Source organism: Sus scrofa, chromosome 6 (assembly GCF_000003025.6).
Source record: "Sus scrofa isolate TJ Tabasco breed Duroc chromosome 6, Sscrofa11.1, whole genome shotgun sequence".
Classification (NCBI taxonomy): domain Eukaryota; kingdom Metazoa; phylum Chordata; class Mammalia; order Artiodactyla; family Suidae; genus Sus; species Sus scrofa.
In genome coordinates this window covers 105,945,723-105,966,202 of record NC_010448.4, presented here as the reverse complement: position 1 = coordinate 105,966,202, position 20,480 = coordinate 105,945,723, and the positions used below count along the sequence as shown (strand labels likewise).

General features: G+C 43.2%; 1 protein-coding gene across 2 annotated transcripts in view; it reads right to left on the bottom strand.

Annotated features, from left to right (window-relative positions):
- The window catches only part of COLEC12 (collectin subfamily member 12), a 192,041-nt gene that overhangs the window by 33,995 nt on the left and 137,566 nt on the right, over positions 1-20,480 (bottom strand). For both annotated transcript variants that reach the window (XM_021096155.1, XM_021096156.1), the window contains exon 3: positions 6,302-6,424. In XM_021096155.1, the coding sequence (XP_020951814.1) occupies positions 6,302-6,424 (123 nt within the window). The remainder of the gene's footprint in view (positions 1-6,301; positions 6,425-20,480) is intronic.

Sequence of the window (20,480 nt, the reverse complement as noted above, 5' to 3'; positions counted from 1 at the left end):
TCCTGGGAGATCCAACCTCTGGCAGCTTGGGATGAGGTCTGACCACCTCAACATCTTTTTAAAAACAATGGCTCATTTTCATAAGCGTGAATATGCTTTGTACATCACCTGTGAGCCAGTGGGCCCAATCTATTTTATTCACCAAGTGATCCACCCACTCGGGACTGTGTGAGAAGATTCTCCCGGCTCCCACCAGGAAGCAGGAGAACATTCCCACGCATCTATGGTAACTAAAGCAAACTAGCTCCGCAGCTCCTGGCACCTTCCCGGGAAAGGCTCAAGTTCTGGCAGTCTGGCCATAATGAAATCTGGACCTTGCACCAAATGCTCTTTCTCCCCCCAAGACTTCCCAGGTGTGGTGCTTCCCACCTAGAATGTTCTTCCCTGGCTTCCTCCTCAAGCTAAGGCCCCTTGCTCTTCAAGGCTCAGCTGGTCACATCCTGTGAGAAATCTCTGCATCATGCAGGCACCTCTCTCTTCCTGGTATAGGACTCACGTCACTGTGCTGTCATGGCTCCGCTATACTGAGACCCTTAAAGGCAGGAAATTTTGTGTTGGTTTTATCTCCAGCTCTCAGCTTAGCATGTGGCACGTAGTAGGTATTCAGCACATAGTTATTCATTATGCCATTTGTTTAAATTAATGAAAATTTGCCTGCTGGCTGCCGAGGCTTGTGGGAAAAAATTGGCTGAGCTAGAGGTTATGCAAACAAACATACAAACCAGCCAACCCAGGGAGGCCGCAGCGCTGGCAGTGAGAATAGCATTTAGTTGAATAATTATCGTTTTTTTAAAAAATGACTATAGAGACACAGAGATATAGTTATAATAATCTGCACCTGAGGGTCATCTGAAAGGCATGCATATTCCTAAGTCCCTGGAAACACCAAGGAACAGAATATCTCATCTGCATTTTAGCAAAGCTGCACTTAAAAAAATAATATGGGATGTTTACAAGTATAGGTTCAGTTTTTGATCCTCAAATCAAAACACATGCCTCCGTCTGTCCTCAAACCACACACAGGACCTTAAGTCCTGCCCTTTTTTCCTGGAAACCAAAGAAACCTCTGAATATGCTGACAGGCAGTCATTTTCTACCCTCTCTAATTTTTCTTCCATTTTACTTTTTAAAAACACAGAACTGTCACAGATAGATCATTCAGGTTTGCATAGAGTAAAAGGAATAAATACATTCATTAAAAAAACTGTTGTTTCTCTTTGATGCTAGGAAACTCTTTGCCCCACCCACAAATGCCAGTGAACTAGTAACTTGCACTGGGGTGTGAGTGTCAGTGTATAAAAATAGGATCTGGGTATATTCAGGCTAGCAAAGCTGGCAGCTGGCTACTGCGTAAAAACACCAGACTGATGGAGAGCCAGAAGTAACACTTGCCATAATAGCATGTAGCATTTTTGGGTTTTTGTTTTGTTTTGTTTTTCCTCTTAACTCATTAGCACAAATTTTCAGTCAGGAAAATAGTGGCAAAGCCATCTTCTCTGACCCTAGAAACTCCCTGTCTTTGGAGGAGACCTCAGTTTACAGACTTGTTCTCCTATGAGGAAAACAAGCATGTGACATAGAAGGGTCATTAGCAGTCTTTTGTCACAAGCTCCCCATTCTTGTAAAGTGTTCCTTGACAGATTTTTTTCCTTCAAAACATCGATGTTTTAGGTGTTATAGCTGGAGTGTTGCTCCTCACCCCACTTCAAGTACCTGAAGCCCACTTCTCTAGGATAATCTGACAATAATACCTTTTCTATAAAAACACTTTGGTATCATCCCCTGGCCTGGGCCACTAACCTCTTCTTTCTTCTTCTTGATTCCACCCATCCTTTCAAGTCTACTCCAAATCTCACTGGCCCATCATGCCAAGCCTTCTCTCATGAGCTGACTCCACACCAATAGGGCTTTTAATCAGAATGGCAAAAAACAAAAACAACAACAAAAACTTCTATTGATTGAATGCCTACTCTTTGCAAGGTGCAGCACATCCTCACTGCAGTTAATCCTTACAACTTTTATTTTACAGATGAAAAAAAAAACTGAGGCTCAGAGATGTTCAGTAACCTTCCCACAGTCACACAGCTTCTAAGTGACTAAGTGGGATACCAGGTCAGGAGAGAGATCTCACTCTAAAACCTACTTGTTTTATAATTCCACATGGCCTCTCATCAAGTATTTTTTTCCTAAATATGATTTCTTTCAAGAAAAGTCCCTTGGGGGGAAGGATTATATCTTCTTTATCTTCCCTTTACAGTCACCATCCTCAGATGTTTACCAATTATCTGTCATGTTTGTGGCCCAGGGCTTGACACAAAGGATACAAGAGACACAGCTCACAGCCCAGGCCCTGGGGACAGGGAACGAGAGCAGAACTCCTGCCTGGTGCTCACGAGGGTCTGTACCAGTCTGATTGTGGGAAACAAACCTCCCTCATTGGTATTTGGGACTTCCTGGTAATATCAGTTACGCTCCCTTAGAATGCAATAAAGACATTTCTACCTTGAACACTATTTCAGGTTTCCTTACAAAAATACAGAAGATCTGGTTATAGGGTGTTATCCTGGATTCTCACAACAGTGACTGTGCTCTGATGCACATCTGAAAGCCTACTTGCCCAGCTGTAATGGCCACTTTGGCAGAGCTAAGCAGCAAGGCAGACACCTATGACTAGGACTGTTGCCTCAGAGGAGGTTCCGAATGAGAAAGAGTCAGATGTCTGTCTTTCTTCTTTATCCTAATTACCTTAAGGTGGATGCCTGCTGGGCAGGACCACAGAGTAGGATTTTCCTGTTCAGGGAATGTTCTGGGGGAAAAATGACCCACTGAATTCAGGAGGTGGCTTCTACCATGGAAGCTCCATTGCCTTCTAATGAAAAGCACAGTGCAGAGGGTGCACCAAGCTGTAACTGTCCAAGAATGTGCTTTCTGTCAAGGGGCTGGCATGCCTCACGGTCACAGCCAGTGTCCTGACTGGTTTGGGTGACTCAGCAATCCTCCGACTTGTTCAGCAAATTCTCTGCAAGGAACTTAAGTTATATACTAACTTGTAGTTGCATAAGTGACATGAAAGGAGAAGTAAAGGACAGTTTTGAGGAAAACGCCATTGAGTTTAACTTTGATGAATAAAGGAGTTTCTATTTTATTTCCTTCCAACTTCTCCTTCAGAGAAACCTCTTCTTCCACTGAATATTTTCCTTCCTTCCTGTCTTTCTCTCTTGCTTTCTTTCCCTCCCTCCCTTCCTTCCTTTCTTTTTTAAAGTGGAGAGAGTTTCTCCAGACTTCAAAAGGAGATGTGTGAAGGGAGAACTTATCTTTCTACCTCTTACCATGCTGGGTCACCAGAATCTTATCAGCAAGAAAGAGGAATCATCATTCAAGTAAAGAGAAAACACATCTGGAAAATGTCAACATTTTAGTTCATTAAGGCTGTGTTTGAAGACCAAAATTGCATGTTGTATTATCTTATTTTTGTCAGTAGAGGCCTGAGGAATGGGAATCTTGAAGGAGAGAAAAAGGGGCAAGAATATCATCTTGTCTCCAACTTGTCTCACTCTCTCAATCTCTTCCCCCCTCAACCTCCTCCCCCTTCATCCTAGTGAGATGAAGAGGAAGCCAAGTGATCTTCAGAATTTTAGCTCCTAGGCAGTGTTCTGAGTTGCAGCAATTGGCTTAGAGGTCCTTGGGCTTCAGTTTATTGCTTTTACAGAAGTCAGCCCTAATCTACAATTCACCATCCATCCATCCATCCATCCATCCATCTTTCTTCTCATTAATTTATTCAGTAAACTTTATTGGGTACCTATTAAGGACCATCAGGCAGGGTGCTAGTGGGAGATACAAATAAAAAAGATAGTCTATGGTCTTTGTGGAGCTTTGGGTTTGGGTTGTGAAAGAGACCCACTGGCCATAATGATACAGTGTGATAGGGGCTAAGAGCAAAAAAGGATGCCACAGGGACCAGCAGGAGGGCACCTAACTCAGCTTTCAGAGGCTTCTTGCAGGACCTATGTCTAAGCAAGACAGAAAGGGAGAAAAATTCACAAAGAGAAAGGTGGAGAGCAGGGAGAAGGTGTTCCAGGAGAATGAACCAGCCTGTGCAAACATGCCAATGCTGAGAAGGGCTTTCTGATGTCATAAAAATGGAGTTCTCATTGTGGCTCAGTGGTAATGAGCCCAACAAGTATCCATGAGGAAATCTGGCCTCACTCAGTGGGTTAAGGATCAGCGTTACCATGAGCTGTGATGTAGGCCACAGATGTGGCTTGGATCCCGTGTCGCTGTGGCTGTGGTGTAGGCTGGCAGCTGCAGCTCCAATTCGACCTCTAGCCTGGGAACTTCCATATGCCATGGGTGCAGTCCTAAAAAAAGAGATTAAAAAAAAAAAAGGAGGAAATATTTCTACTTTAAAAACAAACAAACAAGAAAGCCCCTTCTTTTGGATCTTTTTATATAATTCTGAAGGCATAAAGATACTAGATCTTATTTCTTCTCAAAATACCACACAGAGGCATTTATTCAAACATTTCTCATCTCTGTTTACTTTCATGATTTCACACAGTGCCAAGCCCTAAAGATACCTATTCAATGGCCGTTGATTTCCAAAGTCTCCTTTATCTGAGTTCACCAGGAAAAGTCATGGAGACGTGAATAATAACCTCAAGAACCCAGCAGAGGAAGACAGCCAGGCTGAATTACCTGGGACATAAAATACCCAGCTTTCCCTAAGTTCTCACCCCTTCTCCCCTCTGTCCAGCCCTTGCCATGATTTAATAGCCTTTCTTAACACTTGCTCTGTTAATCCTAGGTGAGATTAACTCATCACAACTGGATAAAATGACTTGTTAATTTTCCAAATTTCCACTGCTCAAGTTTATCAGTCAACACACTACAAAATGCACACAGTTTTCCACAGTCATAGAAGTAGACTTAATAAGCCTTGACTATCCTGAGTATTTTTAACATGGTTGTGCCATTCTCATGGCAAGAGTATACAAATGCAGTTATGAAGAAGCAAGGAACAGAGGGACCAACCTTAGGACAGGTGGCTCAGTTACATCATTTTTGCTCATCCCAGTCACCTTGAAGAGTGGCATTATTATTGTCATTTTACAGATAAGAAATCAGAAACTCTAAAAGGTCATGATTCACACCCACAGCCGTGCAGAGAACTTAGCATGATGCCTGGCATGCCAGTGAGCACTTAATAAACACAGTTTTATTACAAATGGTGGACTCCAGAACTGGATAGGGACCATCCAGATCCAAAGCCCGTTTTCATTTTAGTGCATTGTTTTCTCAGAAAACCACTGATCACCGGGAGAGCAGTGGGAGGAGTTACATGTTAGAGGGAATTCACTTTGAGTCCTTCTGTCGCCAGGTCCAATCTATGGGGCAACAAAAAGAGAAGGGAACGTATGGGAATTCTCCACTGTTAATCTGTCATTTGTGAGGGAAGGCAGCTGAGATGGCTGCTAAGTGAAGGTTTTGAAGATCAGCAGACCCCATGTCTGCCTCCTGCTGAAACCAGACAGCATGTCTATCTCATATGTCTTCATGAAGCTTCCACTGCTGTTTGCTATAAAAGGGTTTACAGAGTTCATGATTCTGAATCAGGACACCTTCTACGTGTGGTGTCCAGATCAGGGATGGGGGTGGGAGGGGACCAGCCTATTCTGACTGCAATTCTGGAGGATTCAGGCAAAAATCCTCCCCTGACCTTAAATCAGACACGTTGAAAGAACACCAACGTCCCATCAAGTATCGATGAAGCGGCAATGCTGCCTCTGTGCTTAATTTCTCCAGGGCAATGTATTTATGGAGCTATATAAACAACGGTGACCACAGTAAATGTGCTGAAAAGAAAAAAGGGAATGAGTTGACCAGTCTCTGGGTGAAGTTAACTGTTTCTCTGGAAATCTCATCCTCTGTCAATACAGTTTTCCTGTGAGCTGACTCCAGGGTTTTCATAGAGTGTCTGAGAGATAAGAAAAGATGGAGGAAGAGGGAGTATTTGGAAATAAGTAGGAAAAAGCAACCAAGAGGAAGAAATTTGACAACTCATAGAGGACCACGATTATGGTGGCAATGACTCCGAAGGAATTGCTACTTCCCATCCCTCCTTTCAGATCCTGCAACTACAAGAAGCTCGAGACACAAAGATGGAGTTTAAGATTTTCTAAGGTTTGCCTCTGAGTTGTATTAGCGAAATATCTCATACTTGCAAATGTGCTTGTGTTTTCAGGTTTAAATTAGTCAAGGGAAGGTTGCTATTTGGAAGTAAAAAGCAAAGACTACTTACCTTTATATCCCAAAATGGCTACTGTGATTGTTAGCAAGGCACACAAAATGTATAATAATATGATAGAAAACTTCAGTGCCCAGTTATTTTTACATTTGGTACATTGTGTTCCTTCCTGAATACCTGTAAGAAAAGTCAAACTTTAATAATATTAACCAAAACCACCACTTCAAAATCTTTTTGCATTTTGGCTCAAATACTATAACGGAGAATAATTTTACCTATGCCTTACTACAGGATGACTGGTATTTTAAAATTAAACATACCCACAACCTGAGGGAGTTCCCATCGTGGCTCAGTGGTTAACGAATCTGACTAGGAACCATGAGGTTGCGGGTTCGATCCCTGGCCTTACTCAGTGGGTTGGGGATCTGGCGTTGCCATGAGCTATGGTGTAGGTCACAGACAAGCCTCAGACCCTGTGTTGCTGTGGCTGTGGCGCAGGCTGGCAGCTGTAGCTCCAATTCAACCCCTACCCTGGGAACCTCCACATGCTGTGGGTGTGGCCCTAAAAAGACAAAAAGACAAACAAACAGGCAAAAAAAAATTCACAACTTGAGCAACACAAGCTTTAAATGTCACTATTATTTTGTTATAAATGTATTGAATGACATGAAAATAGCACAGAACTTTGTCTTACAGAATAGTTACAGATCATATTCCATTATAATAATTATAATTTCAGTAAAAATCTATACATTATAAAAGATTTAAAACACCCAGATCTATTTGTTTCAGACATTATGGACCTACAGTAATTCAAACTCAGCCAACCAAAACTTAAAAAAAAATTGTGACTTGTCCCTTGACTGTTTTTCAGTGGTGTGCTCAGGCTAGTTCCTACTGGCTTGCCAGTGTCAACTGTCAAATTTGTAGGAATTTGGGGAGCTGGTTATTAAACCATTGGTAGCTTGAAATCAACCCTGGAGGGAGTATTTACACCAAGGAAATTGGCAAACACTACAAATGATGGCCTCCCACATCCCAAATTGGTTTACCAGCATGCCACCTGCTATAATGTACTATAACCCATAGCAGAAAATCTACATAATTTGATGATTGAAATGCTCAATATCTAGCCATTTTTGTACATTACATGTACACAGAAAACAGACACTGACCCTTATCAAAGTTATCACAGTGATTTGAATAACACCTAAGGAACAACCAGAAAAACCAGACATTTTTGATGAGAAGAGGTAAACTTTTATTGCTCACAAATGAACTTTTTGAAAAACATTCTAGTCTACGTGGTAAACCACCATTACTTCTGCAAATGACTTCAGAAACTTAACCCATAAAAAGGGAACTTTCCACTGAATTGATTAGAAACACAGAAAACAAAGACTGTACATTTTAATGTGAAAATCACATTGTAAGGAGCATCAAGAGGGTCCTTCTTTTCCTCTGCGTGTCTCACTAATAGCGTCCCCCAGGAGCAACTGCATGTAAAAGACTGATCTCCTATAATTGTGCTCAATAACTTTTGATGGGTAAATCATGAAGATTAAGCATGGCCAAAGTTTCTCTCATTTGGTTTATAATTTTACGCATTCTGCCCTTCTTTGGTGAAAAGAGTTCTTCAGCTGTGTTTAATGCAAAATGATGAGAGAAACAGCATAGAACAATGAATCATATTTAACTTTCAGGGTTTAACCCACCCCTCCGGAGTTCTCGGCTCTACACCCAAGGGGAACGGGTTCAATATGTCTGTTCTTAGACTTCGAGCAGTGGTTCTCAAATTCTGGGGTACAATGGACTCACTTGAAGCTCTTGTTAAAACACAGCCTTTCTAATTCAGGAAGTCTGAGAAGGTGCCTGAGAATGGGGATTCTTTTTTTTTTTTTTTTTGTCTTTTTGTCTTTTTAGGGCTGCACCCATGGCATATGGAGGTTCGTTAATCACTGAGACACTATAGGAACTCTTTTTTCTTTCTTTCTTTCTTTCTTTCTTTCTTTCTTTCTTTCTTTCTTTCTTTCTTTCTTTCTTTCCTTCCTTCCTTCCTTCCTTCCTTCCTTCCTTCCTTCTTCTTTCTTTCTTTCTTTCCTTCTTTCCTTCTTTCTTTCTTTCTTTTTAAGGCCACACCTGTAGCATATGGAAGTTCCCAGGCTAGGGGTTGAATCAGAGCTGCAGCTGCCAGCCTAGCCACAGCCACAGCAATGCAGGGTCTGAGGCTTGTCTGTGACCTACACCATAGCTCATGGCAACGCCAGATCCTTAACCCACTGAGTGGGGCTAAGGATCAAACCTGCATCCTCATGGATACTAGTTGGGTTCATTACCACTGAGCCACAACGGGAACTCCGAAAATGGGGATTTCTAACAAGTTTCCAGGGGGTGGGGCCGCTGCTGGTCTGGCTGCCATGCTTTAGAAGGGTGCTTCTCAAAGTGTCAATTGAGTGCTTGCAAATCACGTTTTGAAATGTGGGTTCTGAGCCAGTAGGGCGGACGCAGGAGCTACGATTCGATTCTGCATTTCTAACAAGGTCTAGGAGAGGCCTGGTGGGAAGAACCCATTTTGAGGAGTTAAGGTTTGTTTTAGAAAACGGTCACGCTGGCTCAACCTTTGGTTAGCCAATTCCTTGAAGATGAAGCTATAAAATCCGACTCATTGATCAAACGGACCTATGAATCACCTTCCCAGCATCACAGCTTTTGCATTTCTTTTACTCCTTTTCCATTTCATCTGCCCTTTTCCACTGCCACCTGGATGTTTTCAGTGCCATGTCAAAAGGTCAAAACTGGCCATGGTAACTGGCCCTGCCAACTTCTACTCAGCTTTCTTATTTCCACCTGATTTAAATACTCCTACCATCCCAACCTCCCAGGTGGTCAAGCTCAGACACTGTGAGGTCTCCTCTTACACTAATTCTCCAACTCAGTCACCAGGTCCTGCTAATCTTCCTGTGGGACATCTTTATCACAGTCTTCTCATCGACAGTTTACTGATGTTCCTACATCGTGCCAGACTCTAAGCTAGGTACTTGACGGCACCTTTAATTCATATAATAACCCTTCAATTGGGCATAGTAGTGAGAGCTGAAATGACATTCCATAGACAACACAGCCAGGATTCAAACCTGGCTCTGTTTGTATGACTCCAAACGTCATGATCTCTCCCCAACACTCCGGTGCCTCTCTGGCTAGGCTTTCCTGTCCATTTTCACAGCCACCATCCTAGTGTGAGATCTTCTAATCTCAGTGGGAGCCTCCACTCCCAGCCCCACTGGAATCCAGCCTCACCCTCTTCTAAAATACTGCTGATCTCATGACAATGGCAAAAAGAAGAAAACAAAAACAAAAAACCTTCAATGGCTCATCCTTAGCTAAAGGATGAACACACATTCATGCACACATGCTCATCTGCTCTTAAGCTCTCTATCACCTGACAGTTTGAAATAAAACCAACCAGCTACCAACTAACCTTATAGCCAGTTAGAATAAAAATATCTTTGGAATTGGGAGGGGAGGGAAGCCCAGGTAGACCCACAGACATGACACATCTCATGTTTAGAAAACAATGAATGTGCTTTGGTGGTAACTGTAAAACACAGGAGGAGAGACCCAGGGATGCTGTGGAAAGATTGGATGACACTTTTGTGGTCCATGGGAGGTTTCATTCCTTCGGGATTTTAAGACCCTGGGGGGGTGAACATTTTATGCATCTCCATGGCTATTTCTCACATTCCATTAGAAGAGCCTTGGAAGATTTCATCAGGGGAGAGATGATGGTAGATAAGAGAATCTGGGGCTGGAGGGTTGCTTAGTAGTCATCTGGTCAAGCGTCACTGAGTGAGGCTGATGAGGTGTCCTGACTCCCAGTGCAGGGGTCCTCCCCACCCCCCACTCCCTGCCATGTGGGCTGGCGCTGTGTTTGCCACTGGGCCCCTTGTGCATGGGTCGCCATACTGATCTGCCCCCAGACTGTTGTCGCTGGTCCACATTCTGAAGAGCAGGGTCAATTCCTCGTGACACCCATTTCTTGCTGTTGAGTGTATCAACATTTAATCGATATCAGATGGCCCTGCCGGGTCTTCCGTCCCACTTGACACACTTTCTCTGTCTTGTTTTTCCTTCCTCCCAAGACTTATTTTTAATAAGAATTCTTTTTTATCTCGCCCCCTCCCCCACCCTCTGCTGGGAGAACATCTGGCCAAACACACGGGTGTGTACTACAAAGAGACCCCCTGCTGGCTAACGTAGCTGGAGGACCCCCTCCTCCTTGAACCTAGATGGTCACAAAAAACATTCAAGTGAGATATCCCCCTGTTACCAGCCTTTGTAGTGTTTGTTTTTCTAGCATGACTTTCCCGAGACTGGGGGCCTGGTTCTCATTTCGTGGGGTGGGTAGGAAGGGCAGAGAATGGATCTGCGAGCTGTGGATAAGAGCCTCTAGCTCAGGAAGTGAAGCAGTTTGCCCTTCACCACCGGGATCCAGCTCATGGCAAAACCTGGCCCAAATGGCACATCTTCAACTCAGCAGCCACAGACCCAACGCGCCTGCAGGATCCACGCCCTCTCATTGGTTATCCCTCTCCTATGATTCCCACTGAACTTGATTTTTGGCTCATAGTCTCAATGTATTTTCCAGTGTCCAAGTTGTTATTATACAAGAAACATCGGGGAGGCCAAAGGAAGCCAGAATCACTCCGGTTAACTCCTTGAGTATTCCATGGAAGTTCACAATAGGCTGACAATTTGGTCCCTGGTGCCCAAACTCAAAAGTTCTCTATGTTGCCCTGTTTCCAATAACACATGTTTAATGTAAGAAGATGGGAGTCGGTGAGGTCACTGATCGGGAGGGTGGTTAGCTGGTTGGAGAGAATAATTGAAACACTGTAGGAATGACAGTGCAGAAGGCCAGAAAAAATCACCAGCAAAGAGAATTCCTTTCTGCTGTGGTTCTCCATAAAGAGCCCTCCCAAGTTCTGTGGTTCCGGCCCCAATCCAGTCTGTTTTTCCAATCTTTTTGGAAAACAAAAGGATTTCCTTCACTATCATATTTTTCTAGCATCACTGCAGGCAGGCTCTTAGTTAAAATGGATGTGTGCTCGTCAGTCCTGTCCCTTGTAAGGTGAAGGCTGGCCCTGTGGGCGAGTGTGGGGCACTTCCGGATGGTCTTAATTATCACAAGTGTCTAGAGCTCAGTGATGTTGCCATAAAGATCATATTACCCTAAAGAAGCTTCAAAACGCTGGTAGACTGCAAAATCCAGAAAACCACAGGTTTTGATCTGCGTTTTGCTGTGACCTTTTCATGTGGTTTTTTCATAGTTATTAATCTACTGCCTGGTGGCATATATTCCCATAAGCCCATGAGAATGATTTGGCTCTAACAGTAAAACTGATGATTCAAATAAATTCCTATAATTAAAATGCCCTCAAAGGCAACACAACAGTAAGAGTTAACATCCTAGTTATTTGGATGTTGTGCAAGGTCACTAGAACAAAAGTTAAATACAGAAAACACATCATTCCACAAATAATGAGTTTTTCCTGATTATAAAGGCTATTTACTAAATGATGGGATATGGATTTAGTTAGTATTTTTGAAAATTATTAATGAATAATTTTTTCCCCACATTCAAATCCAAGCCTGGGATGCCTTATTATGCCAAGTTTCTTAAACAATGTAGAGAATCATGATCACAGAAGCAGGGCAAGAATTAAAAACAAAATCACTTCCTGTGCAAAATAAATGAAGCCTAGAGCATCTCTACAGCCATAAAGATGTACTCATGCCAGAAAAATGATGTAGAAGAGAGTTTTATGAATTTAAAATCTCTAGCATTCACCCTGGATTTATTTATGTTAATATTCTGCATATTTACCAAAGGTATACTTTCTTTCATTAAAAATTGTTCATGTATAGGAGTTCCCATCACGGCTCGGTGGTTAACAAATCCGACTAGGAACCATAAGGTTGCAGGTTCGATCCTTGGCTCTTGCTCAGTGGGTTAAGGATCCACTGAGCTGTGGTGTAGGTTGCAGACGTGGCTTGGATCCCGTGTTGCTGTGGCTCTGGCGTAGGCTGGAGGTTATAGCTCCGATTCGACCCCTAGGCTGGGAACTTCCATATGCCACGTGGGAGTGGCCCTAGAAAAGGCAAAAAGACAAAAAAAATAAAAATAAAAAAATTATTCATGTATATAAATTTAAAAAGGCAGCCAGTTCTGGTTTTAATGTAAAAAAATATGTATGATTTATTTGAAATGTATAATGTATACCCTGTCTGCTCAAAAAGAATTGTTGGAGGCAAAAGCCAGATAATGATGCCACTCAGCAGATAGAATGTCTGCCAGAACTCGTAGCGTCTCAAGAGAACGCCATTACTTTCTCTTTGTGGTTTTTATAATAAGAAACCCTTTCGTATAGGAACTAACTGTACACAAATGCTTTCAATTCTGAAGCGAGGACTCCTCGCTCGGCGGGGAGTTCATCCATCACGTCTCTTACATCTGTCTCTCCTGGCGGCCCCTTCCTCTTGGCTCCCTTCCTGTTCATTTTATCCTATGGGCACAGAGTGAACCGTCAACCACCCTAATGATTCACTTCGGCAGCCGTGACTACTTCATTATCGGCACTAGCAAACAATGTCCTTCTGTGATTAGGCCCTGAATCTTTTAATTAAAAGGACGCATGAAATTTCGGCTCCAGCCTGGGCCATCAGAGCCTGCTGTCTAATATAGCTGGACACTTAGATTGCTCAGGTATTTGGAGGAAAGCCACTAGATATTTGTCTAGTGGGCAAGAGTTTGCTCTTGCTGCGAACGCGAAGAGGAATTGGTAAGGACAGTGGCCAGTTCCCAGGACCTGAGCTGTGCCACGTACCTCCGCCCAGCCACTTATAATCCCTTTCAGAATCCTGTAATTAGGGATTCTGACCCTAATTTTATAGCTCTTTAGCAAAGTGTGAGGGGGGGTCAAAGGAGTTGAGTACCCAAGCCATTGAGTGGCTGATGAACCCAGATGATCACACGTTGCTCCCCCAAGCTTGTTGACCTCCAGGGATGGAAAGCAAAGCAAAGCAAGATGAAGGATGCCTAGCATGATAAACTACAGAAGGCAAACAGGTTAGACTTGTGGAGGTGTCCTGTCAAAATACAGGGGTGCAGAAACATCTTTTCAAATGTTGCCAGATAAGCCTTACTCAGAAATGAGCAGGAAAATTTTAGTCTCCAGGGAGTTAACCATTATAGGCCTGAGGTTTCTACAGGCTGTAATTTCTCTTCCTATTCTGTGGTGACATACTTAGCAGCAAGTTGATTCCCCCCTAAACAAATCCTCATTATCTCTGTGAGAGGTCAGGACTGGCTTAGAGGTTTGGCTGGTAGGTTTCTTAGCCCCTTGGGGGAAATCATCCTCCAGTGGCAGTGAAATTTCTGGAACAGAGTGGCCTGGGACGAGAAGGTAGCTTTATAATTTCAAGGTAAACCACGAGACACAAAAGAGTCTTGAGCTTGAAACTGAAACAAGTTGGTTTTCCCTATTGAGTTTTCTTCTGAAGTTCTAGTTCACTGAACTAGGAGCCTTGAAAGCCAATGGCTCACTCATCCATGGACCCAAATTGCTGCTGGTTCAAGCCTGCAGGAGTTGGGTGAGAGAAGTTAGTGGAAAGGAAGGAGGTGAAAGAAGGATTTATTAGGTGGTAAGAAAAAATTAATTTATCTAGATTTTACTCTCCCATTTTAAAAAACCTGCTTGGTGGAGTTCCCGTTGTGGCTCAGTGGTAATGAACCTGACTAGTATCCATGAGGAGGTGGGTTCGATCCCTGGCCTCGCTCAGTGGGTTAAAGATCCTGGGTTGACCTAAGTTGTGATGTAGGTCACAAATGCGACTCAGATCCTGCATCGCTGTGGCTGGGGTGCAGGCTGGCAGTTGCAGCTCTGATTTGACCCCTAGCCCGGAAACTTCCATAAGCCTCGGGTGGGGACCTAAAAAGACAAACAAACAAATCTGTCCAGAGTACATTGGAAAAAAATGATTCTTTTTACAAATACCAGCTTGACCCCATGATTCAGAAATTTTCTCTCTCAGTAACAGCTCCAGGTGGCTTGAAGTAGAGTCCAAGATGCTCACCACATTGCCTTCTGACCCTGTGGGTTCTCAGAGCAGTGCAGCTCAGAGGACATCAGCCGTCATCTCACCAACATTCATCCTACCAGTAAGGAAACCATGGCACAATGACCTTGACTGCCCTCCCAGGCTGGCCTGGGCTTGAGCACTCAGGATTCCACATTCTCCACCTGAGGTCTTTAGACCCCAAAACACTGCCCACCAGACTTCTTTCTTACTACATCCCACTTATTCAAGAAACAAGGATGGTATGTGCCAAGTGCTAAGTATATTGGGGAATAAGACAGACAACAATCTCTGTCCTTATGGAACTTATACGGGGGGGGGGGGATATTTTAATACTTTGGAGGGTGATAAATGAGATGGAGAAAAATAAAGGAATGCACAAAGAGCCTGTGGGAGAGGAGGTGAGTGGCAATTTAAGCTGGTGGTTGGAGGAGGCTTCAGGCAATGACATTTGAGCCAAAGCTTGAAGGAGTGCAGGTAGGAGTGTGGCGTCGGGGTTGGCTGGTGGGCCATGGCCTGAGTCTTCCCATTTCTCTCCATGTCTTGAGATTCACCCTCCTTCTCCCTGTAACACTCTACCAAATGACTTCTTTTAAAACCTTCCTCACAAATTTCTTCCTGGATGAATCCTTTCCTAATTAGTCTTGCCCCAAGCCCAGCTGGGCCTGAATTGCTTGGGCACCTGTGACATTCACATTGCATACATCTATTAGGCTCATTCATATGTTTTCAAATAATTTAGTTTCTTTTTTCTTTTTTACTTTTTAGGGCCACACCCGTGGCACATGGAAGTTCCCAGGCTAGGGGTCGAATCGAAGCTAGGCTGCTGGCCACAGCCACAGCAACATGGGATCCGAGCTGCATCTGTGACCTACACCACAGCTCATAGCAACGCTGGATCCTTATCCACTTAGGGAGGCCAGGGATTGAACCTGCATCCTCATGGATACTAGTCCGGTTCTTAACCCGCTAAGCCACAACAGGAACTCCTGTTTTTCAAATAATTTAAAAGCCATTGTCATGGCTTCATCCTCATGGCTATTGCCATGGCATGGGGACTTAATTTGTCTGCAGGACTGCTTTTGCATTTCTTAGAACAAACCAGGCCTCTCTTGTACTCTGTACACTCTGTAGGTTCACAAATACAGGCCAGGGTGGAGATCCTGGCCAGTGGAAGATGGGCTCTGTCACTCCAGGGACACTCAATCACACACACTAGCAATAGCGCCAGGTGCAGGGATTTCACAACTTTCTCTCCCACCTCTGTGTCCAGCCTCCTAGGTGACAAGTGACATGCTGATCTCATTGTCCTGCAGGCCAGGGTGTAGACATCCTGGGAGAGGCATTCAGCTCAGGGGCCTGACAGTTAAAACGCAGACACACGGGACATCTTGCAACCAAACAATGAGGAACCCACAGCCTGAAAGGAAGCATATTCTTTTGCCCACAGGAGCAGGGAGTATGGTGGGATTTACTAACTAAAGGAATGCAAACCATGCCTGTAGGACCTTCCCAGCCACAGGGCTATGTTTGGGGGTCCCTCAGCACTCACAAAATGAAATCTGATGGGGCTGAGGTGAGAAAGTAAACCCACAGCCCAACACTTGCCTTGAGGGTCATTGTTTTAAAGTGTCATTTAGAGATGGCTGAACAGAGTGGGCACGTCTCACTTAATGACAGTGTATTTGTTTTTTATCGCTGAGGCAGTGTTGGGACATGTGGAAATAAGGCTTTGTGGCAGGTGCTGACAAAAAATAAAAAGACAATACATGATCTCTTACATATCTACCTGAGTTTTTTTAAACCAACAAAACTAGTGTTTCAATGAAGAAAAAAAATGGGGGGGGGGCCTCAGTGTAAGTGAAAATATCAATCAGCCTGACAGACACTCTTCATTCCTGTGTGAATATGTGTTTTTCACTTTCTTCAAATGAAGACTATAGGTGAGGACACTTAAAGGAAAAGTGAGCCAAGACAGAGAGAGAGATTTTATTGCTGGCATTTTAAAGTAATTTTCTTTTCTGTAATGAAGGTAGCCTTTGTTCTGAACCTTGATGGGAAGTCAGTTGATTTGAAATAACCCAGATGAGGGGGGATATCTGGTAAAAATAAATAAGGAAAATAGAAAGGATCTATTTTACAGCTCACAGGACCCCTCATAAGGGGAGTGTGGCCCCCAGATTCAGTGAAGAGCACCAACTCACCAGCTGAGTAGTCACACTTGCTATTAAAACTGGACACAGGACAGAAAGAGGAAGAGATCTTTTCATGACGCAGACAGTTCTGGCTGTAGAGGTCGACAGAATGATACTGGAAAAATAAAAGTGGAAAACCACTACACCAAAAAGTCAGAAGGCATGCAATCAATTATAATCGAGTGTAAAGTAAGTGGGAAAATACATGCTTATTAAAATTTCCATGCCTTTATAAAGAGTTCATAAATTACAGCATTAAATTTGGAAAATTGTCTGAAACTGAAATAAGTACATGAAAAAAATATACATTTGTATGTACCCACAACACACACTAACACACACACGGTGACTTCCTTCAGACAGTAACTTTTCAGACAGTAGAGATGTTTTTAAAAAAGAATTTCCAAGGCCATATTCATACTCATGCTTTCCCATTGTTTCTCAGGGGTGTGCTGGGGCCAGCTGACACTGACTGGTGACAGCCAACTGTTCATACCTCTTCACACTCCATATTCAGTGACTTTAGTTGGCAGCTTGAAGCTGGTCAGGCTGGGAGTATTTACACCACTGAAATTGGCAGGCACTACAAATCAGGGGTTTGGCTCCTGGAGAACTTGTTGTTACAGTTTGGCAGCATGCCATTCAAACTTGTTATATTTAAACAAGTCAAACAACTGTTCTGTCCATAGAATCACACCATCAGGCTGTTCCTGGTAGAGTCTGCCCTGTTCCTTCCTTCCCCATACAGGTAAGAGAGAGAGTATATGTGTTCCTACTAGTGATCTGTGAACACAAGAAATTCTGAATTTAAAGCTTTCATGGACAGTTCATAAATTGTATATTCAGGATTTCCTGTCTTTGTTCAGCAGAAACGAATCTGACTAGTATCCATGAGGATGCAGATTAGATCCCTGGCTTTGCTCAATGGGTTAAGGATCCAGCATTGCCATGAGCTGTGGTGTAGGTCGCAGATGTGGCTCGGATCTGGCATTGCTATGGCTGTGGTGTAGACCGACAGCTACAGCTCTGATTCAACCCCTAGCCTGGGAACCTCCATATGCTTTGGTATGGCCCTAAAAAGACCAAAAAAAAAAAAAAATTGTATATTCATAATCCCTGCAGGAAGAGATAACCTTACTTTCCCAGAGAAACTGACAATGTTTATTTTAGGGTTCAATTCCCACATGTCTGTTAACTTCATACCACCTACACAGGTTTGACTTAACCCTGACCAGCCACCCTGAAAGTGAATATCTTTCTCACGTGGAGGAAGGGCCTTCAAATGACAACCCTGAGTCTGGAAGATATTCCCTTGGCCTCCTAAAGTCATGCAGGAATTAAGACCCCACCTGCTAGGCAGAAAAAATCCAAGAGTCCAAAGGAGCTCTGTACGTTCACAAATGTCTGCTACAGCAACAAAAGGATCCAGAAACAGAAATGGGAAAACATCAGAAATACGCAAGCTGAGCCGCTCATGGTGGAGGCAGGATGCCTGTTGAACCTGACATCCTACAGCAGCAAAGTGCAAAGTTTGGTCAGGGCCCCATCAGCTCTGGTCCACTATTCAATGGGCATCAGTGGTGGGTGATCTTGATACTAATTCCAATTTCCGCATTCACTGGGGAGGTGGAGAAAACCCTGCGCTAGGTGTGGCCTGGTCATTGTTGGGAGGAACTTGTCTAAAGCCGCTCCTTCTTTCAGCCTATTTAACCAGTTGATAACTCTAATTAGGAACTGTTTGGTCATTTGGGCAATAAAATTCATTTCTTTGAGCATGAAATGCAATTAAGTGATTTTGCCCTAAGAATTTCATATTGTTTGAGATTGTGTATATATGTTCTCCACCACTGATGCCCTATTTTATTTCTAATATGCATCATTTATTGGTTTACATAAACTCCTAGAAACCTGTATGTAGTTTAGAACATAGTGTGAGTCCATTGCTTATTATTCTTTAAAATCTCTTGTGGTAAAAGAGTAGTTCCTCTTGGTTAAGAAGATGTACTTGGTTAAGAAGGTGCACTACACAATGGGAGGCTTGCCAGAACAAGGACACATACCCCTTCTAGAACAGAGCCTGGGTAGGGCTCTTCTTTCCTGGGCCAGCAAAGCCCCACCCTAATGTTGCAAAAGCCACTTGAAGCTCAGGTCCTATTGATGCTGAGCTGGCAGTGTCATTTCGGGAATGCAAAGAGAGCACTATCTCATTCACTTCACATTACACACAGCCCTGGAGAGGAACTGAACAAGAAGGATTCAGTGATTCACTAAATATCTGTTCCTAACTGAGCTTCTAGATGAAGTCTGGACCTAACAGCTCCAGCTACTTTGCAAGGTTCCTTCCGGCTGGAAAGCAGTTGTGTTCTAGCAGCAAAGCTAGTAAAGACAGCCAGCCACCTGTAAATACAACTTACTGGTTGCCCTGAAACAATCTGTCCCTTTATACAACACTTGGGGGAAACAACACCTAATAAACAACACCTAGTAAAGCAAAGGAACATATACTAGAGTAAAAGGAAAAATCCCACTTATAACTGTGGTTATGACAGTGCTTATAAAATCAGAAGCACTAATTTATTAGGGTATACAGGGCCCCAGATGACTCTGTGGGGCCCTGTATACCCTAATACATAAATAATATATTTGTAATAAATATTTACAATAAATATTTATAACACATATATAAAATGAATAAATAAATATTTACTACATTTTATCTATAGGACTGCTGCACAGGCATAAATCTTCTTGGCTCAGAGCTGGTTTCTGGCCCTGTTCACTTGCCACTGGGCACAAGTCATTTAAGAGAAATGTTTATCCAAACAGAGCTGGGAAAGTCAGGGACTCCAGGTGGGCCCTGGGGCTTTCAATCTGTTGTACAGGCCCAGGGTAGGATGGAAAGAATCACAGAGTAGGGGACGGAAACAAGACTTTGTTTGGAGGAAAAGCGTGAAGACTTGTGAGTCTCCAGACAGAACCTGAGAAAGGGGAGAGCCGTTGCAATGGAGAAATATAAGCAAACAACAACTGGCTTCCTGGAAGAGACTAAAAGGAAGGTCCCTGCCATCGAGTCATTTGTGTCCCAACAAGCTGGGAGACCCTGAAGTGGCGTGTCTGTGCCTCACTCGATGGGACACACAGATGACATGGATGACTTCTGTGAGTAAGGAAGAGCCACTTCTAGTGAGTGAAGGAGAAACCAACTAGAACATGAAACAAATATCTGCACAACAGTCATATAAATTCTTTGGACAGCTAGGGCAAAACTGAGCCAGTGTTATCAGGGAGGGAAAAGCGTGCCGATCTAACTGTTAATATGTGCTGATTCTTAGTATTTGCCCATAAAAAGAATGAAATAATGCCGTCTGTAGCAATACAGATGGACCCAGACATTATCATACTAAGTAAGTCAGAGAAAGACAAACATCATATGATATCACTTGCATGTGGAATCCAAAAATAAATAAATAAAAGGATACAAATGAACTTACTTGCAGAACAGAAACAGACTCACAGACTTTGAAAACAAACTTACCGTTACCAAAGGGAACAGGTGGCGGGGAGGGATGGACTGGGGGTCTGGGACTGGCATATGTACACTGAGGTATATGGAATGACTGGCCAATGGGGACCTGCTGTATGGCACAAAGAACTGTACCAAATATTTTGATAATCTAAATGGGAAAAGAATCTGAAAAAGAATAAATATCTGTACATGTATAACTGAATCACTTTGCTGTACAGCAGAAATTATCACAACCATCGTGAATCAACTATACTTTAATAAAACTTTAAGAAACAAAAATAAAAACAAATGTGGTGATTCTCAGTTACCAAATGGCCAATCTGCTTCCAATACTAAGGTCTCATACCTGCATACCTGGTCCTCAGAGCAGGGAAGG